This window comes from Triticum dicoccoides, chromosome 5B (genome assembly GCF_002162155.2).
Source record: "Triticum dicoccoides isolate Atlit2015 ecotype Zavitan chromosome 5B, WEW_v2.0, whole genome shotgun sequence".
Lineage (NCBI taxonomy): Eukaryota > Viridiplantae > Streptophyta > Magnoliopsida > Poales > Poaceae > Triticum > Triticum dicoccoides.
Window position 1 is genome coordinate 433,671,224 of NC_041389.1, and position 13,761 is coordinate 433,684,984.

Here is a 13,761-nt window from a genome sequence, read left to right on the forward strand (position 1 = left end):
ACCTTCGACTCGCCCAACTGGGTGCGCTGGTTCGCCTTCGAGCACGAGGAGGCGAGACGGTGCGGCGTGCGGGAGGTCAACCGCAGCGTGCCGTCGCCGCCGCTCGTCGTCAGGGAGGAAGACCGGGCGGCAGAGGACGCCTACCAGGCGGCCCTTGCGGCCGTCTACCGGGAGAGCGAGGAGGACGAGCGGCGCAGGGCGGAGGCGGCAGAAGAAGAGGAGGCTCGGTACGAGGCGGCCATGGCGCAGGCCATGGCCCTTTCCGCGGCCGGCGACTGCGTGGTGCCACCGGTGGCCCCGTCGTTCCCTCCCCGACGCCTCGTCAAGGCCGACCCGGAGCCGCAGATGCAGCTGGAGCTGGAGCCGGGCTCCATCGCGAGCTTCTCCTGGACAGGAGTGGTGCGCGAGTGGGTGTCCGCACCACCGGTTTGGATGGGGGCGACCCCGGCGCAGGAGGCGGCCTACCTTGAGCACTGGCGCCAGCGACGGCTGGCCGAGGAGCGGCGTCAAGGCGAGTACGAGGAGATGCTTGAGCGCGACCTCGAGGAGGAGGCACGCGAGGCTGAGGAGGAGGCGCGCCAGGCCACGGTTGCACAGGCGGCGGCACAGCCCCCAGCGCGGCACTACCCCCGCCGGAACAGCTGCACTCGAACTACGTCGTCGTCGCATGGGCCACGACGTTCCCTTGGGCCGGCCCTCCGCCGACACTCATCGACCTCACCGATCCCGAGGACGACGACGACGCCGCCTCCTAGGGTGCGCTGAGCAGCGCGCCGCCTCGTAGTTAGGTTGTTTTTAATTTCTTTTTAATGCTAAATGCGGACACGTGGACTCTCACCGGCCTTCCTGGCCGGCTTTAATGTTTAATTAAGTTATTTTCAGTAGAAATATGCATGCACGGTTTTTTTGTCGGCGCCGTCAAAATGGGTCGGGCGCGCGTTGGATGCATACGCCGGCCCAAACACGGAAGCGGACGTCCGTGTCCGCTTGGTCAACGCAAACAAACAAAAAACGGACGAAATCGCCATCCGTTTGGGTCGGCCCGTTGGAGTTGCTATTAAATTATGCCCCATGAAGTTGTGAGTCCTTCTCTGCGTCCATGAGGCAGTCACCGAGTATACTGTAGTACACGAATACTCCCTCCCTTCCGGTTTATAGGGCTCAAATCTCAAATCTCATCAACCAAGGCATTTTGTGAGTGGAGGAATGTATCTCGTACATTACAAAACTACCCAATTAAACTCATGCATTAATTTGGATTAATTACAGTGCATGCATGCTTGGCCACTAGATGAGTAGGAACATTACATGCATTGGTGTGTTCCTTTTTAATTCTTGCATGCAAAGATTTAATGCGCATTGAAAACAAAAAATGAGATGGAGATGAGCCCTCCAAATTGGAAAAACAAAAAAATTGAAATAAGTTTTATAAACCGGAAAGGAGTGAGTAACAATCCAGTTAAATCATGCCCAGTCCGGCGTTTCCGGCGGCACCGGAGGCCGAGATTGCGGTGCCAATCATTGCCACGTTCAGTTCAACCAATCGAAGCCTCCTGGGTCGCGTTGACACATATCCGCGCCCGCGTACAGCGTGTGCCGAGCTGCTGCTGCCTGCCTGTTCGTCCAAAGTCTTATCCGCGTGCACTATCTTCAGAGAGATTCGGCTGCTGCGCGCACGCCCTACCTTGGTCACTCGAGGTTCGTTGGGCAGTTGATGCGAGCACGTCGCCCAGAATCAAACGCCAACCCAACAATCGGATCGGACGAGCACGGAGCACCCCCTACACATGTGCTAGTAGTATCACAGAAAAGGAGCAAGAACAAAAATACGCAAGGCCTTGGGTGGATGGACACAAGCAAGGAACAAAACACCCACGTCCACGGACGGAGGAACACCGGACGCAACGAATCAACCCCAGCAGCCTCACCCTCACGGCAAATGGCGATTCCACGACACCCAAACAGTCCGGCGTCACGGCCACACCGGGGAGACGCCAACTGGGCGCAGATCGTGGACACTGCGTCGCACTGCAGCTAGCCCGGAACGGGTCTGAAATTGTGGGCCACCAACCAACCGAGAAATATTCCATTTTTCTAGACAGAGAGCCTCTGAAGAAACTGCCGCCCAGCCCAGGCAAAACAACCGAGAGGTCGCGACTCGCGAGCCGGCCAGCCCACAGCTGTTGTGGAGTCGTCGCCGGCTCCTCGATCCTCATTGCAGTTGCCGCCCCTACGGTTGGCGCGTTCCCCGATGGTCGCCCCGCTCTCCCGAGTCCTCGCCGTCCTCCTCGTCGGCCTCGGCCTCCGCGTCCACGGCGCCGACGCTCTTTCAGGTGGAGTTTGATTGATCACCTCAGGTTCGTGCTTCTTGCTTGTGCCTAATGAGCAATGGGCCTGATCGGCATTCGCTCGTCCGTTCACCGCAGGGTACCAGATAAACTGCGGGGCGGGCGGCGAGCGCGTGGCCGGCAACGTGACATGGGTCCCGGACGGGCCGTTCGTGCGCGCCGGCAACGCCGCCGCCGTCCCGTCCCCGCCGGGGATGCCGCCGATGCTCGCCTCGCTCCGCTACTTCCCGGACGCGTCGGCCAGGAAGCACTGCTACGTGCTCCCCGCGGCGAGGAAGGCCAAGTACCTGGTCCGCACCACGTACTACTACGGCGGGTTCGACGGCGGTGAGGCGCCGCCCGTGTTCGACCAGATCATCGAGGGCACGCGGTGGAGCGAGGTGGACACGGCGGCCGACTACGCCCGCGGCCGCGCCACCTACTTCGAGGCCGTCGTGCGCGCCACCGGCCGGCAGGTCAGCGTGTGCCTGGCCAGGAACGCGGGCACCGCGCCCACGTCCAGCCCCTTCATCTCCGCGCTCGAGGTGGTGCCGCTGGACGACTCCGTGTACAACTCCACCGACTTCTCCTCCTACGCCCTCAGCACCATCGCGCGCCACAGCTTCGGCCACGACGCCTCCGTCCTCAGGTAACGGTCACACCGACACAGGGGGGCACCATGGCCGCCATGTTTCTGTGCGATCATGAATTCTTGATCACGCGAAATGCGCCATTCTGCAGCCATCCAGATGCAGGAGATCAGTTCAGCCGGTACTGGGAGCCGTACAGCGACGGGAGCCCGGTGGTGGAGAGCCAGGGGAGCGTGGCGCCGGCGGCGCTCTGGAACAAGCCGCCGGAGGACGTGTTCCGGCGCGGAGTGACGGCCAGCCGCGGGGACGCCCTCGAGCTCCAGTGGCCGCCGGCGCCGCTGCCCAAGGCGAGCTACTACCTGGCGCTCTACTTCCAGGACAACCGGGCGCCGAGCCCGCTCAGCTGGAGAGTCTTCGACGTCGCCGTCAACGGCCAGACCTTCTTCGCCGGCCTGAATGTCTCGACGGCGGGGTCGATGCTGTACGGCGCCGCATGGCCGCTCTCCGGGCAGACCAAGATCACGCTGACGCCCGCCCCGGGGTCACCGGTCGGGCCGGTGATCAACGCGGCGGAGGTTATGATGGTTGTTCCGCTCGGAGGGAGGACCCATCCTAGAGATGGTAACAAGATCCGATCAATGCAGCTGCAGCTTCCATTGCGCCATGGCTGATTCAGCCGTTCCTCACGACAACTCTGTAATAAATCATCCATGCATTTTTATCATTTTGCTGCAGTGATCGGCATGGAGGGGCTCGCGAGAGGCTTCGCCAATCCGCCGTCGGACTGGAGCGGCGATCCTTGCTTGCCCGTGGGGAACTCCTGGACCGGTGTTTCCTGCAGCCAAGGCGCACTTGCTCGAGTAACTGCTCTGTAAGTTGCAAACAGGATCAGTACGTTCTTTCCGATTTCAATCTCTCATCAGTGGACGATGACCTTCGTGCATTTGCTGCTGCAGCAACCTCACCAATTTCAGTGTTGGAGGGTCGATATCTGACCACATTGCTAATCTTACTGCGATCTCGAGCGTGTAAGATTCTTGACACAAACTCATGTCAGATCTGCATGCTAAATTATAAATGAGAAGTTAGGTTTCTGATTGGAGATAGGCTTTGTTGCAGCTGGCTTGTGGGGAACAATCTGACAGGACCAATTCCAGTTATGAGCTCCCTGCATCATTCGGCATCACTGTAAGTAGAAACATACCACTTGATGATTGCTTATGCAAAATGATTTTCTGGAGGTTCATAATTACTACTACTACTAGTCGACAAAATGAAGACGCTGGCTGTTCCATTTCACTAGTTAACCCGGGTTGCATTTTTGACCTGAAGGCACCTGGAGGACAACCAACTGACAGGGCCGATTCCTCCGTCGCTGGGAGACCTTCCAAGACTTCAGGAACTGTAAGTGGCTTCAGCATGCAGTCCATGCTTTGCCAAGCCGTTGCTGCATTATCCAGCCATGATGCTGCTCAATTGACATACATTTCACAATTGAGCTCTGTTGCAATTTCTGACATCTTGAATTCTTGTCCAACAGGTTTGTGCAGAATAACAATTTACAGGGCAGCATTCCAATCGGCCTCAACAGAACGAGCATTACATTCAAGTGAGTGATCACCAACATTGTTTTACAGCATTATCTTTAGTGAGCATTCTATTTTTGAACTTTATTACCATATAGTCATGCAGTGCATAACGAATTCATGCTTTGACAGGTATACACCTGGGAATAACCTTAACCAACAATAATGTCGCAAGGGATAATGAGAAGCCATCGACAGACAACAGTATGATAATGAGGACATGCATATCTAATCGGCAGAAAATGTTGTATTATTTCCCTTTTGGTATTGCCAATGTTTTTGTTCTTTCTTGATTTTCTTTTTCTTTTTGGGAGACAAAGGTGTTACTATTGTATATGCAACTGCACACGATGAACTTCATCGCGCTTGATTCCATTTATTTATGTGTATATGTAAATATGTAATTTTGTTAGAAAGGCAATCACGAAGATAATATGCTTTGTTTTTTATCGATGTGGATGCTAGAGGCAACCTCGCTATTCGAAGAAAGTTTAAGGCCTCATTTTTTCACGATTACAAGGAAGACAGACCCAAGCAGACATAACAAAGTTCTCTACTCTGCTGCAGCTGGCATCGAAACGATCTGACGCCATGCGCATATCTTCTTACGGCACTCAACGCAGTTTTGTATAGCTCATTCGGTAGAAATTTCTTCCACGCCATAGTCCGAAACGGAATGGCCTCCTTTGTATGTACTTCCGACAGGGTGCTTGATTTTCTCAGCACATACATAGCAATTTTCCATGTCATTCTTATATCCTGGGATGTACTTACACTCAACTTCTTTTTTACGGCCACCTATGAAAAAAATAACCGCGTTAGGGTTCCAAGAAGTAAATACAAGCATTCATACCAAACATTCCATCATTGGTACTCTACATGACAGTTAGGTGAAAAAAGGGTCTCCTTCAGTCCAAAACTAGTTTGATATATTACACATACAGTCAGAAACATAATAATTAGTACTCCCTCCGTCCGGAAATACTTGTCATCAAAATGAATAAAAGGGGATGTTGCGGAAATACTTGTCATCAAAATGAATAAAAGGGGATTTGACGGAGGGATTACAAGAACAATGCATATTCCAGAGTTTCTGGAAATAAAATAAAAAATAATGTGATGGCATCAAAGCCTGCGGATAAAAAGAAAAGGAGCTTACCAGCAGAGTTACCATCAACAATGTCGCATGCACTGACGCGATAATATCCATTGGAGGCATTGTCGTTATTATCCATTTCTGCCATCAACTCGGAAAAGAAGATTTGCTCTGACCCTGTGGCGACGTTCCTTGCCTTGAAGTTCATGTGCAAATAGGCGAAGTAGCCCTCGATGAAATCAAAAACATCGTTCAAGCGCACGTGTGTAAACTCGTAGCGATCCTGCGGATGAAAAGATTTAATTAAGTCGGAAGTCAAAATGAAGAATGCGAGCGAAAAGGACAGATATGAACAGAACATTTTCAGATAAAAAAAAGGAAGAACGTGTAGGAACCGATAAAGCAAAACAAGAGCTTACAGGGTGACTCTTATGATAGAAAACCAAGGACATGTTGGCTCTCTTCTTGTATAGACGCCTCCAACGGGATATCCGTTCATCTGGTGTCAAAAAGAGTAGCTGACGGCCAGTAAACTCTGCTCCGGCATCACATGCACCGCCTTCCTCTGTTTCGCTCTCTCCAGCAGGTTTGACTCCTGATGTTTCCGCATCAGTTACAAGTTTGCTGCAGCCACCAATATGATGCAATTTCAATATCTGGATAAGGTAGCTAACGGTGGAAATTTGAATCAAAAGACTAAAAGTTTCTGAACTTATAATCAAATGGTGAAAATAAAATTATCCTTTTGCTTCCTAAAATACTACTAGTACTTTGAAGCACTTAGTGCTTTCACGCAACATCCATAGCATCTGGCGTCGTTAGGTTTCAGCCGCAAGTAGTAAGTTTTAATAAGTCTCTGAAAGACATAATAAGCGCATTCGACCCTGATAAAAGCTACCCAAGGGAACAGGGTGGAGCAAACGGCGCAACTTTGAAGCGATCTGTAGAGGCCGGAGGGGTAGCAGCTTACACGGAACGGCCCGCCGGCGGGGACGCATCGCGGGCACGCTTGGACTGCAGTCGGGCGCTCCTGCGCGGTTCTGCCGCCGCCAGCCGATTCATGGCGAACCGAACGCCGCGGAAATCGACGGTTCGTCTTCTAGTGGAAGGGGAAGGAGGGACGAGGGTTTCGTTTTAGGAAGACCCCACGAAACAGAAACAAGTGTAGTTAATCATCGGGACGAGGGACGAGTCTATTTTAAGGCGGCCGCTAGCTTAGCCCAGATGGGATCGCCGTCTCCGGCGCCGCCGCCGCCGCCGCCCAAGTGGATTATGCTGCGCCGCGTTCCGCAAGTGTGCCATGATCTCTACGCTGACTTCTCCGTCACGCTCGCCGAGCCCCCGCGCCCCACCGAGCTCGTCGTATCCCCGCATCTCGCCCCCGATGGCGTCTCCGCCGACTGTTTCCCTTTGGTCCACGCCGCCGATCCGTCCGGAATCCTCCTCGTCTCCGCCACCTACGACCGCTGCTCCATGGCCCCTCCCTCCGCCGACAAGCAGGCGGGGGATTACACGACCAACTACTTCGCCTGGCATGCCGCCATCGACTACACCCACCGCCTCCCGCCACATGAGGACTCTGTAAAGCACACCGGCAACGTCGGCCTCGTCGTCGCCCCTCGAGGCGACGACGAGTACAATTTCATGGTCGCCGAGCTCCTGCCCGCCGGCGACGGCGACCGCGCCAGTCTACTCTGCTATTGGTCATATGATCGTGAATGGGTGAAGAAAACTCTCCCCTTTCCCCTCAAATGCCCTTGGTCTAGTGCCCGTACATTCTCGCACCAAGGGAAGCTCTGGTGGTTGGGTCTTTCGCAAGGTCTTCTCTGCTGCGATCCTTTTGCTAAAGAGACGGAGCTCCTCTTCGTGCCATTCCCTGATGATATAGATACACACACTCGAGGCAGAGATGTCGGCAACCGTCGCTGCGTAAATCTGAGCAATGGTGCGCTGTGGTTAGCGGAGATGACTTACCACCGCCGTGCGCTGTTCGTTAAGATGTGGAAGCTGGGCACTCAAGGGCAATGGACTCCCGATTACACAGTTAAGTTTGCGGATATCTGGGCTGACAGGAGCTACAAGGAAACTGGAATACCGAAGAAGAAGCCGGCATTGGTAGCCATCAACCCTGATGATCCCGAGGTGCTTTACTTCTCTTTGGAGGGTAATCTCCTCCAAGTTAACATGTGTGCCAAAAGAGTTGAGCTGTGTGTGGCTTTCAGGCGCCCTACCACAGATTTGAAAATAGACCAGGGGTCCTCGCAGTTTATTCTCACTTGGAATCTTCCGACATCGATAGTTTCATCATCAGGTGATACAAATGTTGTGTTTTTGCAAACTGCTCGGCATTACTTGTTACCGTTTGAGTTATTGTGTTGCTTTGCTGAATTGATTTTGTGTGCCGCAAAGTCTAGATATCATTACTCATCTACAATGCCATCCGTTTGTACTGCCCAGATTACATGTGAAATCGAGAATGTATTAGTAGCTTGAGCTATGTCATTCTGGAGTTTGCGCCAGATAATATTGTTTGGTTTGCTGAATCGGTTATGTTTGCTGCATAGTTTACCTATATGGATTAACACACATATACTGTGTAGCTTATGTAAGACATCATGAATGGGTTTGAAAGTTGAGTCGTGTCGCTCTGAAGTTCGACTTTACATTGTTGTGTTGAATTAATTATGTTTGCTGCATACCATGGTTCTCATTTCTCCTCTAAAATCTTGTCCATGCATACTGTTTAGATTACACAATAAACCGAGAAAAGTTTTGACACTTTTGAGTTGTGTGGTTCTGGAGTTTCTGTCGTATATCATTCTGTAGCTTTGCTGAATCGATAGTGTTTGCTGCATAGAGTATATATATATATTGCTTTAATCATCTAGATTCTAGTTGATGTATGTGTTTACCACTTGGATTACACAAGACATTTAAAGCTGATTTGTTTTTACATGACAAATTGAGAAAGGAGCTGTGTTCATATCTTTTCATTTTCAGTAGGACGAAAGCAAGAAGAGCGGTCATCGAGGGATTCAGCTTTTGATATGATTGCAGATTCGTTCACCAATGCATGCGCTAGTGTGCTTGATGATATGGAATTTAATCAGCTGGCTATGACTGCAATTGAATACCTTAACCAGAGCCGAAAGGAAGAGGTAATTGTGCCCTAACTTATTTGATGCTAAAGTTGACACATTGGATTTGTTATTGACATTTGCTATTTTATAGAAGGTCAAGTTCAGATTGTCTGAGCGTCTCTGCCAATGTTATTTTGACGAGGAGGAGGCTAGTACTTCCCACAGAAAGCAATATATCCATATGAACTTCTATGTTCACACGGAGTCTGAAAGGCTTCCGCAGCTTGTGTTTGCGGAGTTTGTCGAAGCTAATAGGAACGATGATTGTTCCTGGGATTTGTTGTCATGCAAAACTATAACCAAGAACAGTCCTGGTACATTTTATTTCCTCTCAATAGTTGTTCTAATTTTGGATTAATCCTTGTTCACCTATTGATAGAAGGGAGTTATTTTGAGATACACATAGTCAATAATTGTGAAATCTGAACTTCTCCTAAGATCTTTCTTGGTATTAGGATTGCACACGTGATACTGGTAGATGTAGATATATCTAAAAAAGTACTTCCTCTATAAACTTTTATAAGACGTTTTAGATCACTACTTATAAAAGTTTACAGAGGGAGCACTTTCCTAATATTAAAGATTTATCGAGTTTATTAATATATTGCAACAACAACAGTGCAGTACTTTGTTGAACCAGGCTAGTTAAGATGAACATATGGTTCATTACTTGGTTGAACTTGGTTACATCAGAATATTAGATGAACTAGGTGCTGAGCTATGCATCCTTTGTTCACTATTATGTGCCTTATAACTAGAAATCAACCTAGTACTTTATTCCAATTTAATGTTACTACTGAGCCCTACAAGCTGTAGCCCTCAAGCTTCTAATGGTGTACTAATAGACAAGACTAAGAGTTAATGACAGTAGTTCTTTCTAGGAGTAAATGGCAAGCAGTTTTATGTATTTTGATGTGTTAGGTGTTGAGGCCTTGTGCCTATCGTGACCAAATTGTGCGGCGATTAGTGTTCCATTTTTTAGCGGCAGTAATTATGTACCACAATCTTGCAGAAATTTTCACTTTGCCAGAAAATTGTTCAAATACTGAGACATGCTATTAAAGAGCAACGCACTAAGAGCATGCGTATTCTCAAGTATTGATGCGACTTACTCCAGTGCTACAAAAGTCTTGTTGTTTTGGACATTGAAATGTTCACCAATATGGATCTTCGACCATTACCTTCTCTATTCATTTATTACTAAAGTTACAGAAAATATGATGACATGAAAGTACTTTGACAAACCTATTACTTGGTTTCACAATATTTATCCCAAATGCATATCTAGGAGGTACCGAACTAAAAAATGATTTGATATAATCCAACCATACTTGCTCTCACTGATAAATTAGTCGTTCTCTATTTAAATAGAATCAAGTATGGTAAGATTTCATCAAATATTAATTGACTCCATCTTGTAGTTACGAGCAGGGGTTTGATGCTGTGAAACGGGGGGAGTAGTACCATCTTCATATAAAGCATATAAATAGATTTACATATATTAGTGGTTGACGGTGTCACGACCCAGGGTGCCTCAAGATCCTAGAAGTTAGTTCACCAGACTGCTCAGGACCCCTAGGCCGCTATACGGCTTGGCCATCAGCCTGACTTGGGAGGCCTGGAGAAGGAAGGAACCGACTTCCTTGCTGTGCAAGACAAGGAGGCCAAACATCCTTCAACCACCTTAGAACCGACTAGACTCTTTAACCCTAGGCCCCTGGCATCCTTTATAATCTCATGCTTGGGCTAATCGATACCATCATTATACCTATGATCCCTGATATTTGTATTGTCCTCTGTACCCTCATCCAATCAATACAATAAGAGCAGGAGTAGGGTTTTACCTCCATAGCGCGAGGGCCTGAACCTGGGTAAATTGTCCCCTATTCCTTCTCTGGGCTTTCCAGCTAGTTGCAGGACCCTATCGAGGGGCCTCCCGGAATTCACACCAACAATGGCGCGCCAGACACGGGTCGTGCTTGCTGGAACTGAGATCTAGATGGATCTGACATCAATCGTGTCACCTTCGCTATTGGGCAGATGTTTGCTTTCGGGCGATGAACTGCATCACCAACTCGGCGAAGCAGATTGAGCCATTGACACCTACAAGCCAGGCCAGATTCTCCTCTTCGGGGGCCTGGAATTCATCGCCGACTCGCGCGGCAAGCTTCGCCTCTGTGGCCAGTCGCCTTGTTGAGCACATGAGTCAGGAATCAAAGTTCCTCAGGGAGATTCTTCGTCTTTCTGCGCAGCCCAGAGTGATCTGTCCTAGAAGAACCTGGTCAATCTTTGGGTACAATCAGTTTCCCTGGTGTACTCATACATCAGTTAAGCCCGGGCCTTGATGGCTAGATCCACGTGTCCAAGTAGGCCATCATCACATCTGCCATCATCAGACCAGTAAAATCTATGGGGACGTTTGGCCAGTAAAACCCGCCCTCTTGCCATTTCCTATTGGAAGTGGGCAGGGGGCACTTGATGTACCCGGATCTGTATCGCTTCGTGATGGCGGCTCTGCCGCACTCATAGCTCTCGCCATCGTTGGTCTGGAGCTTGACCTGGAAATACCAGCGCTAAAGCCCGAATGCGGCTGGATTGCTGGGAAACACTCACACACCATTATGAAACATACAATGTCTAGAATCCCATTTGGCGTTAGGCGATGAAGTTGGAGCTAGTAGAAGTAGCGGAGGCCACAAAAAAAATTGTGGCAGCGACAAACCTCGCACGAGGAAGGACACATACAAGATCCACTCTGCTTCACGCGCCGTCGGAGAGACCTTCGCCATGCCATTAATCGCTTCATCGGCGACCTCCAGACAACGTGGTCCCGCAGCAGCAAATAGACCTACACCCCTGCCCGACGAGGCTGTTGAGCTGAGGTGGGGACGTTGTTGATGCCATCCACTCCCCCTTCGTATCCAAGGGGGTGGTGATTTTTCCCTTGTCGCCGCCGCTGCCCTTGCTCGAAGTGTTGCCCTTCATTTTGTTGTCGCCCCGACCCTTGGTCGATTGGGGGCCATTGGTAGGTGGCGGCGTGGAGTGGTGGAGAAAGGTAGGAGCTTGAGCTCAGAGGCATGGAAATGGAAGCTTGGGCTAAAGGAATGACGGGGGTGAAGAAATGGGAGAGGTGTGGCATGGCTGGGTGCGGATCTCCCTATAAAGCCCCGATGGGAGGCTAAATGTCGTTGTTAATGTCGTGACACGCGGCCACAATCTTCTGCCATATCCCTACTAGGCACGGGAATTGAGGCGCTCCTTAAATGGCACCTGAGCCCGAGGAGTCACCTTCTGGTCGCATCCCTCTGGCCGATTGGGTGTGGCCTTTGTGGTCCCCACGACCCATCACGTCCTTCGCTTTGACCGACAGTCGGAGGAGGTGGTCCGACTTGACTAGGTGAGCAAGCTAGGTGCGACTCTCGACCCGTGCCTTCGTCACGGAAATTCAAAGTGCATCCCGGCAAATTGGCTCGCGGAGGTTGGATATTTATTGAAACAAAATGAGGCCGGTGCACAGCGTCACACATTACCTCAAGGCAGGTTGACGCAACCTGTCTTTTGTGGAACTTCATGAGCCTGCCAAGACCTCGGGGAGCTACCGGAAGACAGCGAATTCAGATTGGCCGAAGACCGGAAGATGCCAAATCCTTGAGCCTGTTCGGGGGCTACTGATGGTGTCACTGCCAGGGGTGCCTCAAGAGTCAAGACCCGGGAAGTCTGCCCACCAGGCCGGCTCAGGAGCCCTAGGCCACTATACGGCTTGGGCCGTCAGCCTGTCTTGGCCTCGAGAAGGAAGTAACCGGCATCCTTGCCATGCAAGACAAGGAGGCTGAACCACCAGCCTTAGAACAGACTAGGAGTCTGCAACCCTAGACCCCTGGCATCCTTTCTAAGCCGTGGATGGCACGCTTTTAGTCATCACCCTTCGGTATACCTACAGTCCCTGAGATTTGTCTTGTACTTCGTACCCCCATCAAATCAATCAATACAATAATGGCAGGAGTAGTTTTTTACCTCCATAGCGAGGGCCTGAACCTGGGTAAATGGTCTCCTATTTCCCTTCTGTGTGGCAATTGTTTGTTGTTGGTACTTTGACTAGATACAATATGTTAGGTTATGTCTGTGCATATTTTTATTATCATTGAGCTCAGGTATTGGTATAATTCTGGTGGTTATGTAGAAATATCATTTTATTTGTAAATATCCTTTTCCTCTTGTTGATAAAACACTGTCAATAGGCCTCTCATATGTTCTTCAATAGAGCTTTTTCTCTGTTCTTCAACTGTATGGATGGTTGGATGTGCCAAATGCCCGAAAGTGGCATCTCTTGAAACAACATATTATGATGTCGTGTTCATCCCAGGATACCTAACGCACAAGCTAGATACTTGTTCATGCTAGATGATCTCATTTGAAGGATTGTATTTGTGTCATATTATACAAAGAGCTTATGGATCTTGGAGATTGCTAATACAAGATTGATTTCTTGAGGGTGGACGTTTTAAGTTACTGAAATCACTTGTTTTTTTGTAGGCGTCCTGTATAACACAAATGTTGATGTGGGACAGAAGAGGAAGACATCACTTCGTTGTTATGCATGCGAGGGTAAAATGAAGCATCCAAGCAGCGGATTTTCAGCTGGGTCTCGTACTGATGCTAGCTACGACTGAGCGTTAAGTGCAGATGATGACAACACTCCTCATGCTCTTCTTTAGGTTAAGGGTGTCTTGTTTGCGGGATTCTTATGCTTTGCTAGACATTTGGATTCGAGCTAATTAACCTATGTTTACGTGCCAAATTATGAAACTAGTGTATTATATATATGCAATCACGAGTAATTAACAAAAAACTACCACATTTCACATAACCGTCCCACAGAACTACCACATTTTGAAAACTGGCCAAAAACTCCAGTTTAGCGCTGATTTCGTGACAAAAAACTACCAGATGGAGTTGATGACAGATTGAAGTATTTTAAACGACTTTCTGACAGATCCGGCCCACCGGTCAGGACGGAGGCCA

At 49.8% G+C, this 13,761-nt stretch overlaps 3 protein-coding genes across 3 annotated transcripts; 2 read left to right on the forward strand and 1 right to left on the reverse strand.

The window, feature by feature from the left end:
* Window positions 1-1,941: 1,941 nt before the first annotated feature.
* On the forward strand, window positions 1,942-4,952 carry LOC119310103 (probable LRR receptor-like serine/threonine-protein kinase At1g67720). Its single transcript, XM_037585947.1, has 9 exons — window positions 1,942-2,333; window positions 2,427-2,976; window positions 3,069-3,538; window positions 3,653-3,788; window positions 3,874-3,945; window positions 4,037-4,105; window positions 4,250-4,321; window positions 4,458-4,526; window positions 4,636-4,952. Exons 1-9 carry the CDS (start codon window positions 2,252-2,254, stop codon window positions 4,667-4,669), a joined length of 1,554 nt encoding a protein of 517 aa, XP_037441844.1. The 5' UTR covers window positions 1,942-2,251; the 3' UTR covers window positions 4,670-4,952.
* A 125-nt stretch (window positions 4,953-5,077) lies between these two features.
* On the reverse strand, window positions 5,078-6,796 carry LOC119310104. Its single transcript, XM_037585948.1, has 4 exons — window positions 6,570-6,796; window positions 6,019-6,223; window positions 5,663-5,882; window positions 5,078-5,301 (listed from the first exon to the last, which is right to left on the reverse strand). Exons 1-4 carry the CDS (start codon window positions 6,659-6,661, stop codon window positions 5,138-5,140), a joined length of 681 nt encoding a protein of 226 aa, XP_037441845.1. The 5' UTR covers window positions 6,662-6,796; the 3' UTR covers window positions 5,078-5,137.
* A 27-nt stretch (window positions 6,797-6,823) lies between these two features.
* On the forward strand, window positions 6,824-13,524 carry LOC119309657. The gene is made up of 4 exons (XM_037585616.1): window positions 6,824-7,910; window positions 8,603-8,757; window positions 8,831-9,053; window positions 13,273-13,524. The coding sequence occupies exons 1-4, from the start codon at window positions 6,824-6,826 to the stop codon at window positions 13,407-13,409; spliced, it is 1,602 nt and encodes a 533-aa protein (XP_037441513.1). The 3' UTR covers window positions 13,410-13,524.
* Window positions 13,525-13,761: the final 237 nt, after the last annotated feature.

Coding starts and splice junctions, on each gene's coding strand:
- LOC119309657 (XM_037585616.1), top strand. CDS start 6,824: ATGGGATCGCCGTCTCCGGCGCCGCCGCCGCCGCCGCCCAAGTGGATT. Junction 8,758..8,830: donor ACCAGAGCCGAAAGGAAGAG/GTAATTGTGCCC, acceptor GCTATTTTATAG/AAGGTCAAGTTCAGATTGTC. Junction 9,054..13,272: donor TATAACCAAGAACAGTCCTG/GTACATTTTATT, acceptor GTTTTTTTGTAG/GCGTCCTGTATAACACAAAT.
- LOC119310103 (XM_037585947.1), top strand. CDS start 2,252: ATGGTCGCCCCGCTCTCCCGAGTCCTCGCCGTCCTCCTCGTCGGCCTC. Junction 4,106..4,249: donor CTGCATCATTCGGCATCACT/GTAAGTAGAAAC, acceptor TTTGACCTGAAG/GCACCTGGAGGACAACCAAC. Junction 4,322..4,457: donor CTTCCAAGACTTCAGGAACT/GTAAGTGGCTTC, acceptor CTTGTCCAACAG/GTTTGTGCAGAATAACAATT.
- LOC119310104 (XM_037585948.1), bottom strand. CDS start 6,661: ATGAATCGGCTGGCGGCGGCAGAACCGCGCAGGAGCGCCCGACTGCAG. Junction 6,224..6,569: donor CCGCCGGCGGGCCGTTCCGT/GTAAGCTGCTAC, acceptor TGGTGGCTGCAG/CAAACTTGTAACTGATGCGG. Junction 5,302..5,662: donor TGTTGATGGTAACTCTGCTG/GTAAGCTCCTTT, acceptor TTTTTTTCATAG/GTGGCCGTAAAAAAGAAGTT.